General features: G+C 41.4%; 2 protein-coding genes across 8 annotated transcripts in view; one reads left to right on the forward strand and one right to left on the reverse strand.

The window, feature by feature from the left end:
- Window positions 1-20,969, forward strand: part of kcnab2a (potassium voltage-gated channel subfamily A regulatory beta subunit 2a) — a gene marked incomplete at its 5' end in the record, with an annotated part of 82,142 nt that extends 61,173 nt beyond the window's left edge. For all 6 annotated transcript variants that reach the window (XM_079683160.1, XM_079683162.1, XM_079683161.1 and 3 more), the window contains 13 exons: window positions 4,192-4,235; window positions 4,449-4,486; window positions 4,773-4,852; window positions 7,611-7,655; window positions 9,676-9,720; window positions 9,927-9,970; window positions 10,714-10,800; window positions 12,272-12,357; window positions 12,508-12,628; window positions 12,768-12,862; window positions 14,099-14,219; window positions 16,059-16,147; window positions 17,393-20,969. In XM_079683160.1, the coding sequence (XP_079539286.1) occupies window positions 4,192-4,235; window positions 4,449-4,486; window positions 4,773-4,852; window positions 7,611-7,655; window positions 9,676-9,720; window positions 9,927-9,970; window positions 10,714-10,800; window positions 12,272-12,357; window positions 12,508-12,628; window positions 12,768-12,862; window positions 14,099-14,219; window positions 16,059-16,147; window positions 17,393-17,482 (985 nt within the window). In that variant the 3' untranslated portion in view covers window positions 17,483-20,969. The remainder of the gene's footprint in view (window positions 1-4,191; window positions 4,236-4,448; window positions 4,487-4,772; window positions 4,853-7,610; window positions 7,656-9,675; window positions 9,721-9,926; window positions 9,971-10,713; window positions 10,801-12,271; window positions 12,358-12,507; window positions 12,629-12,767; window positions 12,863-14,098; window positions 14,220-16,058; window positions 16,148-17,392) is intronic.
- megf6b (multiple EGF-like-domains 6b) overlaps window positions 19,574-23,694 on the reverse strand; it is a 56,523-nt gene continuing 52,402 nt past the window's right edge. For both annotated transcript variants that reach the window (XM_079683156.1, XM_079683157.1), the window contains 4 exons: window positions 23,383-23,511; window positions 23,169-23,297; window positions 22,125-22,253; window positions 19,574-21,878 (listed from right to left, as the gene is read on the reverse strand). In XM_079683156.1, the coding sequence (XP_079539282.1) occupies window positions 21,811-21,878; window positions 22,125-22,253; window positions 23,169-23,297; window positions 23,383-23,511 (455 nt within the window). In that variant the 3' untranslated portion in view covers window positions 19,574-21,810. The remainder of the gene's footprint in view (window positions 21,879-22,124; window positions 22,254-23,168; window positions 23,298-23,382; window positions 23,512-23,694) is intronic.

The raw sequence follows: 23,694 nt of genomic DNA on the forward strand, positions 1-23,694 counted from the left end.
AGTGGGGTTTGAACCTGTGACCCCCTGATCCAAACACCAACGCACAACCCACTGCACCACACGAAATCAGGGTATAACGTATGTGTTAGTTCTCTTTAGAGGCGCTTGAGGACCGATTTTCTGAATCTATTTGAAACAGTTCCCTCCTGTTTTCAGTCTTTATCCTGAGCTAAACGAAATGTCTCTTTCTCCATCAATGTTAAGTCCTTGCAAGAAAAGTGATTAGCACAGGTCCGACAATTCAAGCCAACTGGCTAACTTAAAAACAGTCTTTATCCGTTAACCTCCATTCAAAACCCATCTTGGGCTTAATCTAAAACAAGTCAAATCTTGTGTTACTAAAAAAAACATATCATATTCTATTTACAGGTATATAGGCGTTTATACTACTTTTTATTTTGTATTTTTGTATTTATTATATATGTTGAATTGTTGGAGCAGCTCAGGTCATAAGATTTCCATTGCCATTTCTACACCGTAGCTTTGTGCATATGACAATAAAACATTGAATCTTGAAAAGAAAAGGTCCTCGAGCTGCCAACAAGTGTGCAGAGCCTCATGGCAGAAGGTTATTTTAGATTTAGAAATATTTAATCCTGTTTCATAACAATTGGGTGTAATGAAGATAGTTGGCATGAATTATTTTTGATTTAGAAAAACTCTTCCTTACAGTCCATGTGCACGAGCAGCTTTTGTTACATAAACCTGAATGGAGGAAACCTGCAGCCAACAGGAGCGTGTGACATTCTGTCTGAGTGTTTTTCTGAATTTGAAGCCGCGTGTTCGGTAGTATTAATAGTTGCCCGGTAAACATATCCCTCAACACGTTCCTCTTTACAGCACTGTGACCTTGTTTCCTCATTTATCACCCTGTCCTGTCCCGTCTCTCCTGTCCACTGACTTCACATTGAATTCAAACCCTCTATCCCACCCACTCTTCCGACTCCATACCTGCAGTCCTGCCTAAAACTTTTCTCACACTTCTTTTAAATTGGAAAGAAATGGTGTATATCTGCTCCTATGTGAATATCTATACCTTAATCAACCATCCTTTTAAAACATTATAGGCGTGATGACGGGTATACAATGTATTTGGTGTGGCCTTCCAGGTGGCCATATCTTTTTGTAAAGTTAGAGTTCGATGTTGTGTCACAATAGTTTGAAGCTGCTCTGACCTTCATCTCTGTTTATATGTCAGAGTGTTTACATTAACACAATTCAATACACTGTTTGTCAGTAGTATTTGTGAAACATTGGCATCAAATAGTTCTTGCTAATTCATTGTCCTTGAATGGATATTCCTTTCATCCCAAGGTTAGGGAAGTTTGGGTGCTAAATGGACATGGTACATTTATTTAGTAACTCTTGGCAAGACTACAGACAAATACATATATATATCTTTTTTTTTTCTTCAAAGACAATAATAATAATAATAATAATAATCTACTATCCAGTAATCAATTATCTATGACTGGAAGTACCTAACCTCTGATATGTCCTGCCTCATGTTGACCTTAATGAAAAAAAACACTCTACTATTTCCACATGTCAGCTGCCATCAATGGCGGCCAAAGTCAGAGCAGAGTGGAATGATTAACTTAGACCAGCAGGATTCATTGTGTCAAGCTGAAGTGAAATGTGGCCTGTGTGCAAACAAGCCCTAAATAGATCCAGACAAAGCCACCACTAATCAATACACTAACATGAGGTTATCTAGTATTCCAAAGTAAACAACTGGACTAGACATGTGCTACGGTCATTTAATGTCTCATCAGGCTTTGTCCCTGCGGCTGCATTGGTGTTGCTGTCCTGCGTTGTGACCGTCTCCTTCATTATCATTGGGGGTGTGAGAGGGATGACTTCACTGTTATGATCCATGTCTGCTGAGGCTAAGCGGGAACCTGGCCCCTGCCTGCTTCTGCCTGGCAGAGGGTCATTTCAGCAATGCACAATGCACTATTCAAGGCCAGTCTAATAAAATATCGATCGCAACAATGTGCTGACAAAAGGGACATTCTTCAATGAGAACAATGGCAAGGGCAGAGCTCTGTATTCTGATATCCTGCTTACCTATATTTAGGTGTAGTGCTTTAATGCAATGGTACTGTGTGTGCAGTGTGCACCAGAAGCATGTGTGTATAGTTGGGATTAGTTTATCTAATTAGACAGGTTTAATATGCATCACTTTTTGTGAACATGCTAGTGCATCATGTATTAACATTAAGAAACACTCATTTACTCAATCACATCAGATGTGTAAATCTGAAGCAGTGTAAGGCTTGGAAGAGACTCAGACTCACTCCACCCCAGCATCCACCTGTATGCTCGCGGGTGGAAGCTATTAAATCATCACTCCTTAATATTCTCTGTAAATATATCTGTGAGGGGGCTAAAGCCCATACGCCAAACTCTAACTATATGACTCTATATGCTGCTGTTAATAAACATTTCAAATGTGAGTTGTCTGACTGAACTGTTTGTGACATTAAGCGACACTGCCCCCCCCCAGGGCTTATTTCACTCATGCAATTAAGAGGCAGTTGATTGTAGATCTGCTCCAGTTGTTAGCCAGAGGGACTTGTGTTAACCTTGTCACCGCAGTGAGTGCACGTGCTCCCACTGGATTCTCTTATCCTCCTCTCATCTCCCTTTTGCTTTGCTTATAAGTGAGCAGGGTCCTTTACAAGACGTCATCGTGCCCTCGGATTCAAACTGTAACACGATTACAGACCTCACTGACCAGATCGCATCCTTTTAGTGTTATGTTTTGTTGGGAGTAGGTTTGACCCAAATACGTTACTTTCAAAATAAACAAACCTGATAGGATTTCAGTATTTCTTCAGTATCACGCTATCTCTGATTTGAAAATTGAGTCAGGAAAAAAAACTAGCATCCATGGTGGTTCAGTGAAGTAAGAGTGGAACTGATGATGCTGATGATGAGGTGAACATTTAACTGGATTAGCTCTAAATAAAAAAGAAGGTATACATCAAAAAGAATCTTAAAGCATTGCAAGATCCCTTTTTGGTTACACTACAACAAGAATGTAGTCCACTTAGTCTACTAACAGATGGAGATTTGCATATCTATTTTTTGAAAATGGTTTAGTCCGATTTGTTGGACTCGGTGTTCGGATCACGTTGAATGAAATGTTTTGTAAATCACAGCAGCAATTCAGCAATCTTACCATTCCTTCACAAAACACCCACACACACTTACACACTCACAAGCACAGTCATATAACACACATGTATGTTCACACACACTTCACCAGCCATTTTGTATTTCAACTTTACTTCTATACAGGCGGTCTTATAAAAAAGTATTAGAAATCATCCCACACGCTCACTTTACCTCCTTCACATGTTACATCATCTCTCATGCCACATTTCTTTTATCTCTTTACGCTTCCAGCTAATCTATTAAAGAAGGATGACCAGAAGTAGTTCACTTCCTTTATACGTTTAATCATTTCTTAGATCTGTGATATCTGATGCAACGCAACACTTAAGGTCTGAATATCAATCCAAGAGTTAAACAAAAAAGAAAACGGATCAGTTTTTTAGAGTTGCCGTTCGACTAGGATTCATATACAACTTAGGGAAAGTTTCAAAGCTCGCACAAAAGAATCAAAGCCCCAACCAAAGCTGTGATTGTCAGCAGAAGGGTCTGTCTGCACGGTGATAGGCTCAGAGACGCCAGCTTAAGGAGCAAGTTGTTGTGAGCAGTCAAGCTTCCTCTTTGCTGCGGGGGATTCTAGTCAGATGGCGGCTGAGGGATCCTGGTGTGCTGTGAGAAATTTCACTGAATGTCATGGTGGTCCCGTTTAATACTCACTTCCTCTCTCCCGCTTCCCTCTGACATTTCACTGCACACATACACGCATATTATCATTGTCAGAAGACCACCTTACACATCCAACATACAGTACATGTGGCAGAAGATGCAGGCTGCCTTCAAATCCATACCACCCCTGTTTTTCTTTACAAGCTTGCAGTAAAAAGTGTTCCTCACATAACAGAAGAGTGATATTTATTTGTATTCATATATGTATCTATCAATATCTCAGTTTTAAAATGAGGCCTAAAGTCCTACTCTCATGGTCATAGCCACTGCTGGAGTGCAAAATATCACAAATCACTGCCACCTCCTTGCTGCATAATGTGAATTGAATTCTCTCTGTTTTGACAGAAACCTTGGGAAGTCGGGCCTGCGGGTGTCCTGCCTTGGATTAGGTAAGAGTCTTTTTCGGATGTTGACACACACTGAGAAGCTTGCTGCATAACCAAATACTTCAACGGATTCAACAAACATGTGTCTTTGCAGAAATGGCTTGTTTGTTCTACACTATTTCCAGAGAATATAGTATTACTGTTCACTTGCTCTTCTGTGTGTACATGTGATTATGTACTTACACTCTGACCCCACCTCCCTGTCGACCTCTGTAGGAACATGGGTGACATTCGGCGGACAGATAACAGATGAGGTGAGAGCAGATGGATTTTGTCATCCTCAATCAGTCAAAGCTGGAATGGAAACCCTCCACAAATGTCTGGCATATGCTTCGTTGCTCGAGAAGCCTATTTTTACTTATAGTTGAAACATACTGCCATGGCGAGTCAATAGCCAGAGGATAAACACATGCTATAGGAAGGCAAAGCTTTTCAGCCTTCTTTTAGTCTTTAAAGGGAATGTAATAATTCAAATCTTCTTACACCTCATATTGGTGGTATCTCACCCCATCCTTTCCTTCTCCCCTGATCTCTCAACAGATGGCAGAGCAGCTACTGACTCTGGCCTATGAAAATGGCATCAATCTGTTTGACACAGCGGAGGTATACGCTGCTGGGAAGTAAGTATATCCTGTCCCACAGTTCACATAGCAACAACATGTACTGGACTGCCCACACCAAACATACTAATGAGAACTGCAAATATACTGATGTGAGCATCCATACAAATGACTCTCTGTAAACATTAGCATGAGCTGAAGGCAAAAGACCGAAAATCGTCGTTGAGGACCTGGTACTACTGTAGGTTGTGCAGAGAGAAAAAAAAGCAAGATCAGAAAATGAATAATTGATTTTCGACCTAGTATTAAAGTTTATTTTCATCAACACTACAGTATGTCGTCGTTGCCTTCATGACGGTTCAGGCATTCATAGTCGCTGTCTCTATTTACAGGACAGCCACTGTTGATATGTTTAACCTCGGAAAGCCGCCTTGCACTGCCTTATTGCTATATGTAGTGATGGCTTATATTCCAACATGGATTAATCTGGCTTTGTAGTAATTTGGGTGCTTTGAATAATCTAAGGGATTATCCTTTGCGAACAGTATCTCTGATTAACAGCAGCAAGTCATATTTGAATCCTTCCAAGAATAGCCTAGTGTTGCTGTTATGTTTGGGTAGACGCATCAGAGTGTCTCACAAAAGTAAATTAAAAGAAAACAAAAAGACAATCATGCAGTAAGTCTTAGCGATTTTCTCATCAAATGCAGCTGCTGTCTGCTAAATGTCACCAGTACATGCTTTATTGTTCGAGGGGGGGGGGGGGGGGGGTGCTTTCAACAACATGTTTGCCTTGGTGTTTTAGGAGGTGGGTCAGAAAAACTTTGACACAGAAGGTTTACCGCCTGTGACTTTGATCATCGCGCGTCAATAACACAAACCACAGTTTGACAGAAAGGACAAATCCGTTAGACACGTGCAAATGTTTGTGATACCATGTCAAACGGCTCCATATGTGTTGCACAGGTGTTAATCCTGACAGCTTCCACTGCGCTGAGGAGCTTATATTACACACAAACCCAGGAGTAAAACAAATCACACAATTTACACTTCAGAATGAAAAAAAAAGCTTTCATGTGAAGTCCTTGGTGCGACTGTGGTTCCTTTTATCAGTAAGACTTAGAGAACGTGAAGTGGTGCTGGTGGCTGTGCAGTCAGCAGCTGTAATGTCGGTTATGTGTTGCGAGCGTGGACAGATAAACAAGGTCTGTAAGCTGTGCTCACACTTCTCGTTTGGCTGATGCCATGTTTGTTCTGGCTTGGCCCAACAAAACAGAGAAACTGTCACAAAATAAACATTCAGCACATACACATGTTTATATATTGATTGGTATTCTAAACCAGCGTATCAGTCCCAATATGCAGTATGTTGTGTTTCTCGGAAATATAAATAAAAGTAGTAATTGCATAAACAAACATGTTTTGCGTGTCCCGCTGAGATGCTGTTATCAGCAAAGACATATGGCGTGAAAGCATTTAAAGTATGCGACTAATTGGCAGAACAGAATTTCCTTCTTCATTTCTTTTAAGGCTTAGACATTTCGACTAGATGCACATTAATTGCATGATATTGTGTGAAACCACTGACAATAAAGTATATTGTAAACGCATGAATAATGCAGCATTGTGTCATTGGCTTCTGCCTTCAGTCATAATATCAACTCGGTGCTGGAATCAATAGCTAATTAATAGATGGGTGTGTGGGTGTTTGCCAGCGAAACACACACACACGTGCACACTCACACACACAATATTGCTCTCAGGTGAACACTTGAGTGCTTGTTGGTTAAAAATTGTTTTGGGCCCAGCTGCCAGGGTCTGAAGCAGCTGGTAATTGTTCAGCACCTACTGTTCTACCTTTCAAGTACCGGTACTCCTATTTGATTAAATAAATAAAAAACACACATGCAACGTTTTACTACTATAGCACATATATTAACAATTTTATAATTTTCCCTTCAAACTTTTTTTGCCCTCATTATAACATTTCAGAAAATGTGAAAGCTTTCTAAATAAACGTCAACTTCAAATGAACTATTAGAGTCTTTGTATCTATCTCCAGGGCAACTTGCCCGCTAACCAGACCAGGGTTGCAACTTACAATGAATGAATGTATATTGTTTAGTAAACTATTGTGAAATGCTCATCACTGTTTCTGGGCAAGGCAGAGGGGTCTGCTTAAAAAATATTACCTATTTATTCAAATAGGTGGCAGGATTTTCCTTTAAAATTGAGTTATCTACTGTAGCAATCCAGTCCAAGTACCATTTGTGCACGTGATCTTATTTCACAAATACTTTGTATTTTGGTATTTAACTGACCCTATAAATGAGGATCTGATTACTAGAACCACCACATATACTGTCTCTGCACAGACACACTCCCACTGGCAGGAGCACTAACAGATCATAGGTGAAATACATTGTAGTCTTTCCAAACTTCTAACAACAAAAACATTTATTTGAAAACTGCAGCTGGCTTTTTTAATCAGTGAATCCAAATTGACCCCTCCTAAGGAGAACCTAAATAAATGTTATGAGACAGTGCTTAAGGGGGTGTCTTGTTATTGGTCGTAGTTAGAGGACTTAGTTAGAGCACCCTGTGGCTGCTAATGAGTGACATACAGTACTGGTGGCCCCACAGACACACACGCACCCACAGACACACACACACCCACAGCCTTTATGCATTATACAGTATGTTTTGCAAAGTCGGAATGCTGTCTTTGATTTAAAATCATCCCTCATGCCGTCAGGATTAAACGCTCTTATCATTTGAAAGCTATCTTTATTCAATCTTCTCTCTGTCTGCTTCACAGGGCAGAGGTGGTGCTCGGAAACATCATAAAAAAGAAAGGATGGAGGTATGAGACACACTCATATTGAGTCTTTTTTTCATTTCCGTTCCAGCCAGCCTCCCTAATCTCATACCATCCACTTCCTTGCACATATTGGGAGGCTGTGTTTTGCAAATTGAAACTGTAAGGTAAGAAGATGAAAGATTAATGCGGGCAGCTTTGCCATGCCCACTCTCCTGTGTCCCCCCCTCAAAGCTGAATAATGGATGAACTGTTAGTGCCTTGTCCTCTACCTTTTCAGTCCTGGATTGACATTTGTATAGAGCTCTGTGAAGTTATATACCTACCAACACTCATTAGTTGCCAAGTTCTGGCACAATCGCATTTATTGTGGGAGGTGTGTGACACTGATAGAATAGAAAGAAATGCATGATCGCCTAAAGGAGGAGCTTTTCATCTTAGCTGTTTAATACATGTAATATAAGGTGGGCTGCATTGTCCTGTTTGGCTAAATAACAAAGCTAATGTTAGCTAAGCAAGCTAGGTTCGATTAAGTAACATAATGATGCTTACCCGCTCTATTCAGTAAAAGACACATTTTCAATATTATCATGATGTGTAATATTATTAAATGTATTTGTTGCTAATACATTTATAAATACAGTTGGTTCAATGAGATGTTTTCACAGTAAAATTAAATACACTGAACAAAAATATAAACGCAACACTTTTGTATTTGCTCCCATTTTTCATGAGATGAACTCAAAGATCTAAAACATTTTTTATATACACAAAATAACCATTTCTCTCAAATATTGTTCACAAATCTGAAAAAGTCTGTGATAGTGAGCACTTCTCCTTTGCTGAGATAATCCATCCCACCTCACAGGTGTGGCATATCAAGATGCTGATTAGACAGCATGATTATTGCACAGGTGTGCCTTAGGCTGGCCACAATAAAAGGCCACTCTGAAACGTGCAGTTTTGCTTTATTGGGGGGGTCTGGGGGGGTCCGAAAACCCTAGGGTTAAACCCTAACCCTAACATGTCACCCATTGAGCATGTTTGGGATGCTCTGGATCGGCGTATACGACAGCGTGTTCCAGTTCCTGCCAATATCCAGCAACTTCGCACAGCCTCAGGGTCTGGGGGGGTCCGAAAACCCTAGGGTTAAACCCTAACCCTAACATGTCACCCATTGAGCATGTTTGGGATGCTCTGGATCGGCGTATACGACAGCGTGTTCCAGTTCCTGCCAATATCCAGCAACTTCGCACAGCCTCAGGGTCTGGGGGGGTCCGAAAACCAGTCAGTATTTGGTGTGACCACCATTTGCCTCCCGCAGTGCAACACATCTCCTTTGCACAGAGTTGATCAGGTTGTTGATTGTGGCCTGTGGAATGTTGGTCCACTCCTCTTCAATGGCTGTGCGAAGTTGCTAGATATTGGCAGGAACTGGAACACGCTGTCGTATACGCCGATCCAGAGCATCCCAAACATGCTCAATGGGTGACATGTTAGGGTTAGGGTTTAACCCTAGGGTTTTCGGACCCCCCCAGACCCCCCCAATAAAGCAAAACTGCACGTTTCAGAGTGGCCTTTTATTGTGGCCAGCCTAAGGCACACCTGTGCAATAATCATGCTGTCTAATCAGCATCTTGATATGCCACACCTGTGAGGTGGGATGGATTATCTCGCCAAAGGAGAAGTGCTCACTATCACAGACTTTTTCAGATTTGTGAACAATATTTGAGAGAAATGGTTATTTTGTGTATATAGAAAATGTTTTAGATCTTTGAATTCATCTCATGAAAAATGGGAGCAGAAAAACAAGTGTTGCGTTTATATTTTTGTTCAGTGTATATATTACAGGGGGAATCAACCAGTTTGACCTGTTATTAAAAACAAATATGCAAATGTTAATAAGAGAGTGTATGTTGCAGTACATGTATAGTTTGTTTGGTTTATGATTTTTACTGTGTTATCTAATTGGGAGGAATTACGTTGGATTGGATAAGGCGTATGCTATAATTCTCCGTGTGTGCCAGTTGTTGTAACAGATGTGCTCTCTTTTTTGCTTTTTCAGACGTTCAACTTTTGTGATAACAACAAAAATCTTCTGGGGTGGAAAGTAAGTTTCTTCTGGCTGCGGCTTTGACTCAAATGTGAAACGATCCTCCTGTATTCTTTTTTTTCTGGTTGATGCTCCTGGTAACGGGATCGTGTTTCATCCAAACTAATCGGTTTTCCGGTTCTTTTGCTAATATTATGTCATCGCAGAGGGGGCAAGGTCCAGTCATATTGAAAGTAATTGTTTGTATTTCTTTTTTTCTTTAGAGCGGAGACTGAAAGAGGTTTATCTCGAAAACACATTATAGAAGGTGAGTAGCAGCGCCACAGGTTGTTGTGTTAAATGCTGACACTGCAACAACAAAAACGTCTTAATTCGATACTTTTGGCTTAACCCTCCTATTAACACAAAAACCATTAATCATCACCAAATTTCATTGAACACCCTTTCAAACTGTAAATATTGTATCAGACTACACGAACAACTGCAGTAAATATACAAAGAATAGACACTGAACATGTATTGTGTGTGCCAGGTGGGATTCACATGGGGGGATTGGGCACATAAGAGGGGAGGGGGGTCACATCTAGAGTATGTGTGGGTGTTTGTGTGTGTGTTTATCTGATCCGGATGGTTTCTAATTCCTTTTCTTTATGACCGGGAACACCATGGGTGTTACAAAGTTAACTAAATCATCCAAAATGCAATGAAAGTGGTGATCAGCAATTTCATATGTTCAAATGTCTACTGTGAAGGATATCATAAAGCCTTAATCCAATCGAATGTAAAACAAAAAAGTTATGATTGATGAAAGTAGTCAATCGGTCAGATTTGACCCGAAGACAACAGGAGGGTTAAGGGGACAAAGGCTACATTTTTAACAATTTACACAATCTGGGGGTCCCAACAAAACCTTTTCATTCCACTAATGATTAAAGAAACACCTCCTTTATTTGTTTTTCAGTATATTGGTTTAATTTTGTATGAAGAACATAATAATGTGGCACAGCACAGGTTCAATACTACTTTACTAACAATGTTGCTTATTTCCAGGTTTAAAAGCCTCTCTAGAAAGACTGCAGCTAGAATATGTGGATGTGGTTTTTGCAAACAGACCGGACCCTAACACACCTATGGAAGGTAATGTTTCTATTGTCTCTACTTTATCCTTAATGGTTTTGAATCATCACATGTTTTGTTTCCATTCCCGCAAACATGTTTCCTTAATTTTGTAAATATGCACATTCAAATAAATCCCCTCTTTTCTGTCTCTATGACTACTGCAATGCAAAAACTCACAAACCTCTTGTTACTGAAATATCTATTTTGAAATGCTGCATGTTGTCCTGGTGCATCCTCCTCCACACTGTCAGAATGAGTGTAGATACTGATGCTGCAGACCTTTAAATGGCAGAGTGCTAACTGTGCGTGGGCTCAGCTGGTCACACAGGATGCATTTGCTCCTGAGTCAGAGTTCCCCCTTCGGGTTACAGAGATCGGTCAGAGGTCGTCTTCCTGCCTCCACTTTGATGCTTCACTGGCCTCGACTCTTTCGCCATACTTCAGTGTCTGATTAGTCAGAAGTAGTTGGTGTTGTTTGATTTAAAAGTCAAGGCAATTATTTTGCTCATCTACTGTACCCTTTAAAGATTGCCCACAATTTGCATTGACAGCTTTGCATCCATTTCTTTAAAACCACAGTTGTTGGACCATCTGGTGAGTTTTATTCTGACAGAAGCTAAAGGGTAGTGTGTGCGGGGTGAAGAAGTGGTGACCTGCTGTTCTGTCAGTTTACAGAGAAACCCTCTGAAGCCAAGCGCCCACTAGATGAAAGCAGGGCCGATCGGGTTGTCAGAGAGACTTTTAGAAACACTGCATCAGCAAGGTGAACAGATGGATGGGCGGAGGGTTATTTAGGGACTTCATTATTACATTCTGGTGCTCCTGGGAATCTCTTCTTGTTATCATACATGCTTCGTGTTTTTTCGTGACACTCTAACCGATAAGAAGACGGAAATTAAAGTCAGGTTATGTGATGTTTCATTTGCTGTCTCACAAGCTCAGATTTGGCTGTAAAATGAAATTCCTATCTGATGTCCTCAAATAAAATATAGTGTGAGTGAAAGGGAAAACATCAGAATATTTGAAACATTCATTCAGCACAAAACTTCACACACATCATGAACACGCCCTGTCAATGAACCATCTCACCATCATCGTCCTCATTATTTCACCGGGCTCCTCTTCTGTAGCTCTGTAGCGTGATGCAGATAACAAATATCTTTCTACAATAATGCCATTCAAGTGTGCCGTGTTATGAATAGCTGTCATCCTCATCTGAATAAATTGCTCACCATTCTGATTAACATAATCGGTCTCCTATTTCTCTCCTGAATGGCCGAGCCAATTTGGATTGCAAATGATCTCAAATACACACATAATAATATTACAGAACAAGTGGCTCAGATAGACATGCAGCAGGCTCTCAGGACATTGTCTGATTCGTATGTTTGAGAAGAAGAGCAGGGGAAATGCATTTCTACAAACACAACAGTGCGACTGATGGTGCATTGACGGTGTTGTTTACATGTTTGTATGTTTTTACTAACAGAAACGGTTCGAGCAATGACCCATGTGATAAACCAGGGCATGTCCATGTACTGGGGAACCTCCCGCTGGAGCCCGATGGAGATAATGGTGAGACGTGGTGTGGACAAAGATCCAATATAATCAGGGATACTCGGGGCAGATTATAATTCCAAACATACCCTGACCTCGCTCTGTCCTACCTGTTCCTGATGTTCAATTTTTAAAGTATATGAGCTTAATTGTTCCTTTTTCCTTTAGGAAGCGTATTCTGTGGCGAGACAATTCAACCAGATTCCTCCCATCTGTGAGCAGGCTGAGTACCATATGTTCCAGAGGGAGAAGGTGGAGGTGCAGCTACCTGAGCTCTTCCATAAGATAGGTGAGCAGGAGTAGACTTTGGCTGAGAGCTTCCAGATGTCAGGTGACACAAATTGTCCAAAAAGAATACAGAGTCTTAAATGCCAATTTGCACTGGAGAAAGTCCTAGTGTCTTGACGATCACATGTCTGTCTTCTCAGGGGTGGGGGCCATGACGTGGTCGCCCCTGGCCTGTGGGATCATCTCAGGGAAATATGACGGCAGGGTGCCTCCCTACTCACGGGCCTCTCTGAAGGTAGACAAATTGTCGCTGGGTGTTTTTTTTTGTGTTTCCCGCTCGGATCGTCTGCACTGCTGTCACTGTTCTGCCTCTCCCACTGTTCTGTTTGCTTATTGTGTGTGTTGTGTCTTTCAGGTTCTGTAACTCTGTGCACTCTCTCATGTCTCTGTGTTTTCAGTGCCATGGTTGACGCCATGCACTCTGCATCTCTCCCGAGCAGTGCTGTTCATCACCGCTTGCACGCACAATACATGAGATAAACACACAACATGTAGTATGACAAAACAGGTCCATAATGTTTTAAAGGACACGTGTCATGCCTTTCCGGTTATTACCCGTCCCCTTGTGTGTCATGAAGGTTTTTATGCATGTAAACGGTCTGCAGAGTCAAAACCCTCAAAGTACACCCTGTAGCGAGTCAGCGAGTTTGTTTTCAATCTGAGACTATGTATGCAAGCATTTGTTTTGTATCTAGAATTGAATAATTGAATAGGTAGATGAATCATGAAGCAATTTCTGTTATTCCAAGCAACTCCAATTTTCTTTGTTTTTTTAGACCTTTCAAGCACAAAGGCACCTTACAATGAGAAGAGAACCGGTTCTAATGATTTCATTCAGTTTACACAAACCGAGCAGAACATTTGACTTCATAGTGACACATTTTGCTTTAGAAATGCAAAAATACAAACACGACATTTTGAGATCCAGAATTTAAAAAGTAGTAGATTCATTCTTGAGTCAGAGACAACTTCTCCTCCAACAAACTGACTCAATGCAACGATGTGTGTGTGTGTGCTGGATGTTGTGTATCTGTAGCTTGTGTGTCGGTGACTGTCGAGTAGAGGTAGTAGTTCTCCCTGTTGGTGTTGTGTAGTACTTTTGGTGACTTGTGTGGAATGTGCATTCTCCTGTCTGGTTCAGTGTTGTGGTTTGTGGTATTTTGGCTCTTTGATAATTCTAAGTGGTTAATCATATTCTAATAATGGTATCATTTCTGATCCTTGTTTCTCTTTTTGAATATCATACTGTTTTGACTCATTGGATTGATTTTTTAGTAAATAACAGTATTAGTCCGTTACATTTTTTACTCTAATACTTTGTAATTGTAAGTAATCATAGCTCTAGGTGTGTTTCCCTGACTGAGGCTCAGATAGCGTGAGACAGAGTCACATGTTTAAAAACAGGCCCTGGTGACACAGCGGTGTGTGAGCAGGGCTGTGTTTTTGAGCAGGTGTACTGTGTTTTCAACAGGGTTACCAGTGGTTGAAGGACAAGATCTTGAGCGAGGAGGGCCGGCGTCAGCAGGCGAAGTTGAAAGAGCTGCAGGCAATCGCGGAGCGGCTGGGCTGCACTCTGCCCCAACTCGCCATCGGTACGCAGATACACTCTGCTGCTCTCTCTCTTTCTGTCTGTCTGTCCGTCCCTCTGCCTCGGGCGGGCCGAGGTCAACGCCTCTCTGGCAGATGTCTGGTTTGTTTGTTTGTTGCTGTGTTGTCACGTATGTGTGTGTGTGTGTGTGACGAAACAGCTTTAAAAGCATTTTTTTTAAAACAGGCGTAAATGATAAAAAGTGAATATGAAGGAAATTAAGAACGAGCACATTAAAAGGTAACTCAACTTAAATTCATCTTTAAATGTCTGTGTCTGCCAGCGACACATTTCCACAATTCATTCAGTATCTCTTACTAAACAAGAATCCCTCTCCCTTGAATGCATAAGACAGTAATGTAAATGTCAACATAAGGAATGCCAACATGTTTACAGTATACATTTGCAGATCTGTGGTGTTAACAAGTGTTTAACAGTCTACAGTGTCAGCATTAAAATAAAAACCCAGACATAAATCCAGCCAGTGGCCGATATGGATTCACTGCCCGGCAGGAAAATGAGAATGTGCCATCCTTCCAAGACGTTGACTCCTTGGAGGGCTGTTAAAGCGCCAGGCGTCAGCGTCTCAGGAAAGTCAATCTGGGACTTCCTCTCCTATCTCTGCACAGATCACGGCACATTTTTCACCCTCGCAGTAATGCAGTGTCATAGATTAGGTTACACAGGCCATTAGCAGTCACCCTCATCTCCCCAGCCAGCATAAATCCTTCCAGCGCTCCTGAAGGAGATTTATGTCCATCATGTCTTCCTCTAGATCAGGGGTTCCCAAACTTTTCAGCCCGTGACCCCGCGGGGGTGGTGTTAGTGAAATAATTTCAGAAAGAAAAAAGAAAAAGTTTGAGAAACACTTCGCTAGTGGATTGTCAAAGAAAATTTTTTCTATGCAAACGTTATTATTAATAATAATTAAAAAAATATATATTAATTTATTACAAAAAAATAAAAATAAAGATTTTTTTAAAATTTTCCATTTTTATTTTGTAATCATCTCGTGACCCCCACTTTGGGAACCCCTGCTCTAGATCACTGTGGCACTCCAGTATTGAATAAAACTATGTAACAATGATGGACTCCTTCCTGCCTCGGCTTCATACTGAGGCCTGGTGCTGCTGGATCAGGAGAATCAGGTGGTAATTAGTTACCATTAGTACTAGATATTGTGAGATGTTATCTGAGACCTGAGGGAAGTTCAGTGTCATCTTTGGCCAGATTTTCACTCTGGTTGAGGATTTGCGTAGAATTATAATTCCACTATTTTGACAGCTAAATTCTTCATCCCTTTTTCCTGTAATCTTCTTACAAGCCTATTTTTCGGAGCTGTCGTTTTGCTTAATACAGATCCCAATAATAATCACACCAAACACCGAGGAGGTTTTTGTGTCAGTTCTTCCTGAGAGATCACAATATGGCGTGTATACTATGCCAAATATAAACAGTATATATAATAGGAAGTTAGCTTCCTTTCAACCATCTGAAACAATAAAATGCTGCCATCACATGTTAATCCATAATAATCAAATATTATATTATACATCAGAACATTTGGTTGATAGCACGTTTGCCTTTAAGAGTAGGGGAGATTTTCTTGTAGTGGAGGGGTGTGTTTTTCTACTGTGATATGTAAAGGCTGTGTATGCTGTGTGATGTGAGTGCAGAGTTTGCTGACAGTTTTATACGATATTTAATTTGCCAACAGGAAGCCTTTTATGTTCCTTTAAACTGGTGTATGTTGTGTAAATATGATTGTGTGACGCTGTGGGAGAGTGTGTTTCGTACAAAGTGGTGGTTTTGGATGTCATTGCTGTTTACTGGTCCCCTGCAGCGTGGTGCCTACGGAATGAGGGGGTGAGCTGCGTCCTTTTAGGGGCGTCCAGCACCGAACAGCTGATGGAGAACATAGGAGCGATACAGGTGAGGCTACACACGCAAGTGACATGGTAAACATGTTTGTTTTCTGAAAATCAGCTGCTGAGTTTGTGGGGAAACGTGACCTGACCCGTTTCATAAGGCCCTATTCGTGGCGTACAGTCTGCAGCAGCAGCAGCTTCCTCTCCCGGGTACGGCTCGGCCTCCTGGGCTGTGTGCTGCTGCACGCTTGGGTGCTCTACTGTACCGAGTTAATAAGGTCAGCCGAGTATCATTTTCCAGGGAGATTGGAGGCGAGCTTACGGCCACTTCTTCCTCTCCTGATCAAATGCACTCTTTTAATGGGTTTTTCAGACCGCTGGAGCTTCACATCTTGTCCTCACATTATGTCTGGCCTGCAGCCAAAAGCATTCTTACTCTTTTATATTCTGTGTGTGTGTGTGTGTGTGTGTGTGTGTGTGTGTGTGTGTGTGTGTGTGTGTGTGTGTGTGTGTGTGTGTGTGTGTGTGTGTGTGTGTGTGTGTGTGTGTGTGTGTGTGTGTGTGTGTGTGTGTGTGTGTGTGTGTGTGTGTGTGTGTGTGTGTGTGTGTGTGTGTGTGTGTGTGTGTGTGTGTGTTCGCACTATAGGTTGTCTCTCCATCAGCACATTTGATATTTTGCTTTTGAAATGCTATGCTCACATTTCCCCAGGGCTCTGCAGGTTCCTTTTAACAGGGTATTTTTCCTCAAACACGCTGACATTGCAACACAGTCCATGTTTAATCAAATGCAAATAAAATGCCTTTATTGAAACGTATTTTATTATTGCACTATAGCTAGAAAACAAAGTATTTTCAACAAAGGATTTGTTTTCATCTAGTAGATCAATGGGAAATTAAACTATTTAAAATGTATTTATGTAAATTAACTTACGCTAAAATATTCTAGAGCATACTGCTGTGTAATGAGTACTTTTACTGCGATAATTGTGGTACATTCTGCTGAGGTTCCTTAAACTCCAAATTTGAAAAGGGGGCTTTTCTGCAGATCAGCATAACAAATGTTTAATCCTTTTCCTAGTTTTTTGTTTTCTTTATTGGAAGTTACGATCTGGAAGTTGCAGTGGACTGGACAGCCCAATTTAGGCGGCAACTACAAGAAATGAAAGTCATCATTCAGTGCTATCTAGAGGCTGTGACACGCAACTGCAGACGATTTCAGATGATTTTCTCTATGAAATAATGTCCACCACCTCTGACAGTTCATTTTGCAAAATACATATATAACATTTGTGTCTATCCCCCGTTGCAGGTTCTTCCGAAGTTGTCATCGTCCATCACACACGAGGTGGACAGCATCCTGGGGAACAAGCCGTACAGTAAAAAGGACTACCGCTCCTAACGCGCAGTGCCCTCCCCCTCTCCCCCCCCCCGGCAGGGCTGCACGGGATGCAGCTACAGAGCCGCACCTTTGCCTGATCCTCTGTTTGCTTGAGCTTTTACTGAGTGACACCCTGGCGCATGAGGCTGGCCACACCAAGGCCACCCAGGGCGCCTCTAGAGAGTTACAAGGATAAGATAAGAAAGGGGGGGGGAGAATACTGTCACATCCACAGGAAAGGAAGAAAGACAAAGTGGAGGTTAGGGGTATGCGCTCATACTTAAATCAGTTATACATTCAATTCAGCTGAACGTATTTTAAAACCTTAAAGAAAAAAACCTATTAAAAAAAAAAGCACACGCTTGCTTGGCAGCCAGATTTCTTTTTCTTTTTTGCTCTAAAACTGAATGCAACTAAAAGGAAGATAAAGTTAATAGGAATATACCAGAACTACTCTGTTGCACATGTACCATAGCCATGCATTTGTTCCTTGGACGTTCTGTTTACAAAACACCCGTGTACTGTACAGTTGGTCAAGGTTACTCTGAAAAATCTTTTGTGTGTGTTGTCGACGTTGTCAGTGTACGAGCCTTCCCATGGGCTTTAACTATCAGCACTTTAGTATTGTCAGTATAGGTGTTGGAGGTGGACGGATGTTCTCAGGAGGGGAGAGGATGCGTATAACAATAGTCTTATCTCAGAGCCATTGCACTATAGATTCATCTCCTCCTGATAATCCGCTCTCCTCCTCATCCTCCCTTTGTGTCTTTACTGTCGGTACGTCGGTCCAGCCCGATGCTCCGACTCTCCTGCTGTCTGAGTGTGTCGGCGGCGGCCTAGATGAGGAGGGGGAATGAGGCCCCTCCTCCGACTTTACCTGTGAAACGTCTGTGACGACGAGTCGGAGCACCTTGTCTGCCACTAAAGAAGAGATTAGCTTTTCGTTCATCCCTATCAGTAGAAACTGCTGTCGCGTTAAATCGAATGCAGCGTCGTGCTTCACTGTGTCCTCTGGAATCTGTTCTCTGTTTTCAGCCTGAGGATTTACTGTGTAGGAAGTGGTCATATATCAGTGCTGGCTCCACATCTCATGGAAACTTCTCCTTGACCACATTTTGCTCAAGTGTTTTTGCCTTATTTACAGTTATATCCAGACTCTGCTCTGGGCTCTGGCGTGCAAACAGCTGCCCTTTCATGTCCCCAGTAAATACTGTACGCTGACTGGTGGTGGTGGCATTAGTTGGAGGCGGCGGTGGGAGTGTCCGGTGAATCAGTGCGAGGCAGCGGCTCAGGGAACAGAGCAGGCGGTTTTAGACGTGTGTTGGCATGCACATGGTCAGGAGGTTGTATTTACTCGTCCGTCTTTCTTTCTCGTTCAGACACTAGGCAGGACCGGTGAACATTTTGCGTGGCTTGATCCAAAGATCGTCCTCTTCTTCTTCTTCTTCATCTCTCTTTGATGACACCCGAGGGTTTCACACTCACTTCCTGCAAGATTATAGAAGTCATCTTGGCGCATGTGCTGTCCAGCTTGTTATCTATCAACGGTATGGACTTGACTCCATATAAATATATATCTTTACTTGATCACACTGTTATACTACAGTAGTTAACACATATGTCCTTCATATACAGAATGCATAAGTACAGCTAACTGCTTTAGGATTGGTAAGGTTTGTTTCAGACAACCTGAGATGTGTCAGACATATTATTGCAGATTTTGACACGGCCCTATATCATTGTTTCTCCTTTGGGTGCTCTCTTACTGTGATTAAAGCACAAGTGGATAGCATGCTAACATCCTCAAAGCATGACCCCTGTTCACCCAGCCTACAGCACCTACGGGACAAGTGAGGTGATGCTACTCCGCTTACTAAAGACGTTTAGGTAACACATCTTAACTAACTGCTGATTAATATTGATTCTTAGCAGAAAAAATAAACACGTGAAGAAAACGGTCATTTAAATGCAAACGATGACTTGAATGAAGTGGAAGTTATTGTGCAGGATTTGTGCGGACGAGGTCTGCTCCTCGAGTCCTCCTAGGTGATTTTCAACAGCAACAATGTGATGTCTCTGCTGTTGATCCTGTTTGTTTGTACGGGGGGAGGAGGGGGGGGGGGAGCAACTAAACGTATCCCTTGCTTTAGCCTGTTGTATTAGTTGATCCTCGTATACGTTTGATTTGCTGTGTCTGAGTGTTTCTTTCAAAAGAGGGAAAAAAAGAACTTTTAGTTCATTTAGTCTGTGGAGTTCCTGTGTCTTAGTAGCCTACCTTTAACTGCAGGGAGCTGGGAGGACGTCCTGAGACTTCAAGTTCGGCATTATGAGAAATACGCTTATTTATGCTCTTACGTTCAAAGAAAAAAATGTTGACACCATATTTATATCTGTCTGCTGAATATCCTTACAGCTAGCAGCAGACTATATAGCTTAGCATTAAGTCTGAAAACACAAACAGCTAGTCCGACCACCTCATCTACCTACCAGCTACTCTAAAGCTCAATAATCAACGTAACATATCTAATTTTAAAGGTATGGGAAACCGACCTCAAAAACACCGCAATAAAATAACAAAATGATATATTTTACAGATTTAGCACGACATATCTTAACTACAACACTTGAGAGGAGCTGGTAGGCAGACTGTATACAGGCTATGCTAGCTGTATTTCCTGTTCCCAGTTTTTTATGCTAAGCTAAGTTTGCTGGCTGTAGCATCATATCTACTGTACAGATGTGTGATATCAGTTGACTCCAACTAACATAGAAAACCAATTAGTGCATTTCCTAAAATGTCAAACTTTCCCTTTAAATGGTATCGCTGTGCATTTAGTTTGACCATCAGTGTTATTTCACATCGTGCTGACCTGCCCAACAAAGATCTCTTGGTGTAAAAGGTTTCTGCACATTGTAGAAATAACTCTTTAATGTTTAAGGCTAAAGTGTTGTTAGCTGGTGCCCTCGCCTGTGTAGGAGAAATTCATGCTTTAAGAGGTCCTAGTTTCTGCATATTTGCTGTTCTAACATGTTAATGACTACCGTAGATCAGAAATGAAACCAGCCCCCCAGACGAACAGAGCTTATTTTACAGAAGGTTTTAGGTTATACAGAGAATATATTTTTTATTTTGTAGCCTTTAATGCAGTAGAGAGCATCGGAAAACAATTTTTATTTTTTTTCATGATGCTGCATTTTTCCTATCAGTATTGCATTGGTTTAAGACTGACAAAAAGAAGCAATTTCTTTGTGTTGTGTATGAGGAATGCTCTGAAGTGAATGCATTGTTGGACTGAATTCACTCTGAAAATGACGTAGTGAGAGCCTGGTATCTCCTGTACATAGTTTGACCTTTGTATATATTTCTGGTTGTGATCACCTCTGCCTTTTTTTTTTTCTTTTGCAGGCGTTGCTATCTGCACTGTGCTTGAATTTGAATTTAGACAGGATGTACAGCTTCGATCTTCAATGAAAATGAAATAATGATAAAATAAGAATGGTAAACAAACATCTCTGTGTCTTTATTGGTGTCAAATATTCTGGGTGTGAATTTGGTAAAGCTGCAAAGTCACTTTTATCCATTGGAAACCAAACAATGCATTTTTGACTTGCGGTATATTTAATTGTATACAACTGTGAGAAATATAAATATGAAGCAATTTATACTCAACGCCAAAATAAGGTGCATATAAACGTGTAATCCTTAGTGACTCTGTAAAATTCCAGCTGTGTCAAGGCATATTTAGGAATGTGCTCCCTTTTGATATTAAACGGTAAAGGTCTGAATATCAATATAGTCTTTGTTGCACTGTAGCAACATAGCACCATTGGACTGAGGTGATACTTCATATTGTATAGATTAAAACACAGCATCATAGTGGTGGTATGTCATGACATCTTAAACTGCCTCAGGTTGCATCATATCCAGCAATCTCCTTAAAAAATAATATTTTATACACAGTACCTGCAAAAGGTATTTCAAGGACAAAATATAAACACAAAATACCAAAATTGCAGTAAACGCAACCATAATCTCCTGTCACGGCAACCCTACGGATAAAGTCATTGAGGATTTTAATCCTGAAGATTAAAAGTGTGTTCGTTCCACTTTGACCTCAAGAGAATTCACACAGTACCTTCTTTGGCAGGTCAGGCTGACAGCTCAAAGGACACTTTGGCACCCAAAAATAAAAATCATCCAGCTCGGGTCCAAACAGGAAACTGCAGTTCTCATCAGAGAGTCTATTTCCCTGTAGGTCTTCCAGCTGCCTGCCACAAGTCTCCACTCACTCGAGTCACTTCAGTAAAACATGGTCGATCTGTCCTCGATGTAGGCTTGCAGTCAGGTGCTATAACGAGTTTTCGTGCTGCGTGTCTCCTCTGCTGCTGTTTCCGTAGTTGAGACTTGGAGGTCCACCTGAGGAAACGCACACATTCATATTTGATCAGAACAAACACGACACAAAGTGCAGCGCTGCAGGAACGTATCGCTGTCAGCACTTTAGTTATTTACTCTTATTTCACCAAGTCAGCTAAATGTCACTTCTGTCCTGACTCATGGGTCGGCAAAGCACCTGCCGTCAATGTGGATGCAATGGAGAGTACAATAACAGATAAGACAGCAGGAGTGTGTGTCAGTCCGGATGGTTAGTCATTATCCTACCTTCTCTACAGGACAGCCCAATCCAGCCGTGCAGGCAGGAGCAGCGGCCGCTACGCCGGTCGCACTGCGAGCTGTTGTGACACTCACAGGTCTCTGCACAGTCAGGCCCGTAGTGGTTCGCTCTGCAGTCTGACACAAGACGTAAACACAAAGCTTAATACAAATACACAAAAAGGTAGATGTCATAATGTTTGATTTTTTGGGAAATAATCATTTTCCCTCTCCGGAAGAAGGATGAGAATATTGACAACGCTGTCAAACTACTGTTATGGTAAATGGAGTGTACTTATATAGTGTTTCCGACCCCTCAAAGCGTTTACATACTACGAGTCATTCACCCATTCACACCTCATTAACACAGAGCAGTATCACTTGCTCTAGGGAAGATAACATTCATACATATTCACACACAGTTGCTTATGCCATCGGGAGCATCTAAGTATCTTGCCCAAGGATACATTAACATGTTGACTGCACGGGCTGAAATAAAACCCACAACCTTCTGGATCAAAGACGGCCGCACTCCCTCGCAGCCACAGTTTTATCCTTTCAAATGGTTGGCCAAACACCAATATGCTAAAGAACAGATGATTAAATGCATTGCTTTTCTCCAATAAAACATGCCCACCTCAACCCACCTCTTTCAAACTCATTAATGGATAACTGACAAATTTCAAAGTCAATCTAAGGTTAGCCTTAACAAAAATGTATTTTAACCAAATGTTATCCTTTTACACAAAATGAATCCTATGTCTTTGATACCAGAGAAACACACCTAAAAGGTATAATTCCTGGGTTAACATCCTCCAAGATTGAACTATAAAATTAAACAAAAATAAGATACTTTGTTCTTCACAACCAATTATAAATCTCCCCTGGTCTAAATTAATCAAGGTATTTGGTTTTGGTTCACTTGCACTGCTATATAGTATAAATTGAGATTTTCCTACATGACATCCTTTTTAGTTAGATTCTGTATTTCACTATCATTTGATTAAACGATAATTACGTCTAAAAAAAAACAGAACATTGCTAGAACATTACCGATGTCACATCTGAGTCCGGTCCTCCCGGAGGAGCAGAGGCATCTTCCTGTCACGTGATCACAGGGAGCATCATCTTCACAGTCGCACAGCTTGGCACAGCCAGGACCGTACGTCCCCTGCTCACACACTGAGGAACAAACAGAGGACATTAGGCTGAGAATTCCCCTCGATGCTGGTATTATTCTGTGGTGATCAGCTGTGATGTGACTTACCTCTGTGACAGCGAGCTCCGCGGGATCCTGCAGGACAGACGCAGTGTCCCGACGCTGGGTGACAGGAGGCTCCGTTCACACAGTCACACTGCAGCTGACACAGAGGGCCGTGGAGACCGGGAGGACAGGCTGAGGGCGAGGGATTAGCAGGATATGATTTCAGGACGACCTTTATGGTTTTAATTGTTCTTATTGGATTAATAATTTAGTCTAAAATAGGGTTCCCACACCTTCATAAACATACCATTTAAGGACTTACCATGCCAATGTAAGGACCCAACATAGTATAGTTTAGGACACTGATCAAGGTTA

The sequence above is a fragment of the Notothenia rossii genome (genome assembly GCF_949606895.1).
Source record: "Notothenia rossii genome assembly, chromosome: 5".
NCBI lineage: Eukaryota > Metazoa > Chordata > Actinopteri > Perciformes > Nototheniidae > Notothenia > Notothenia rossii.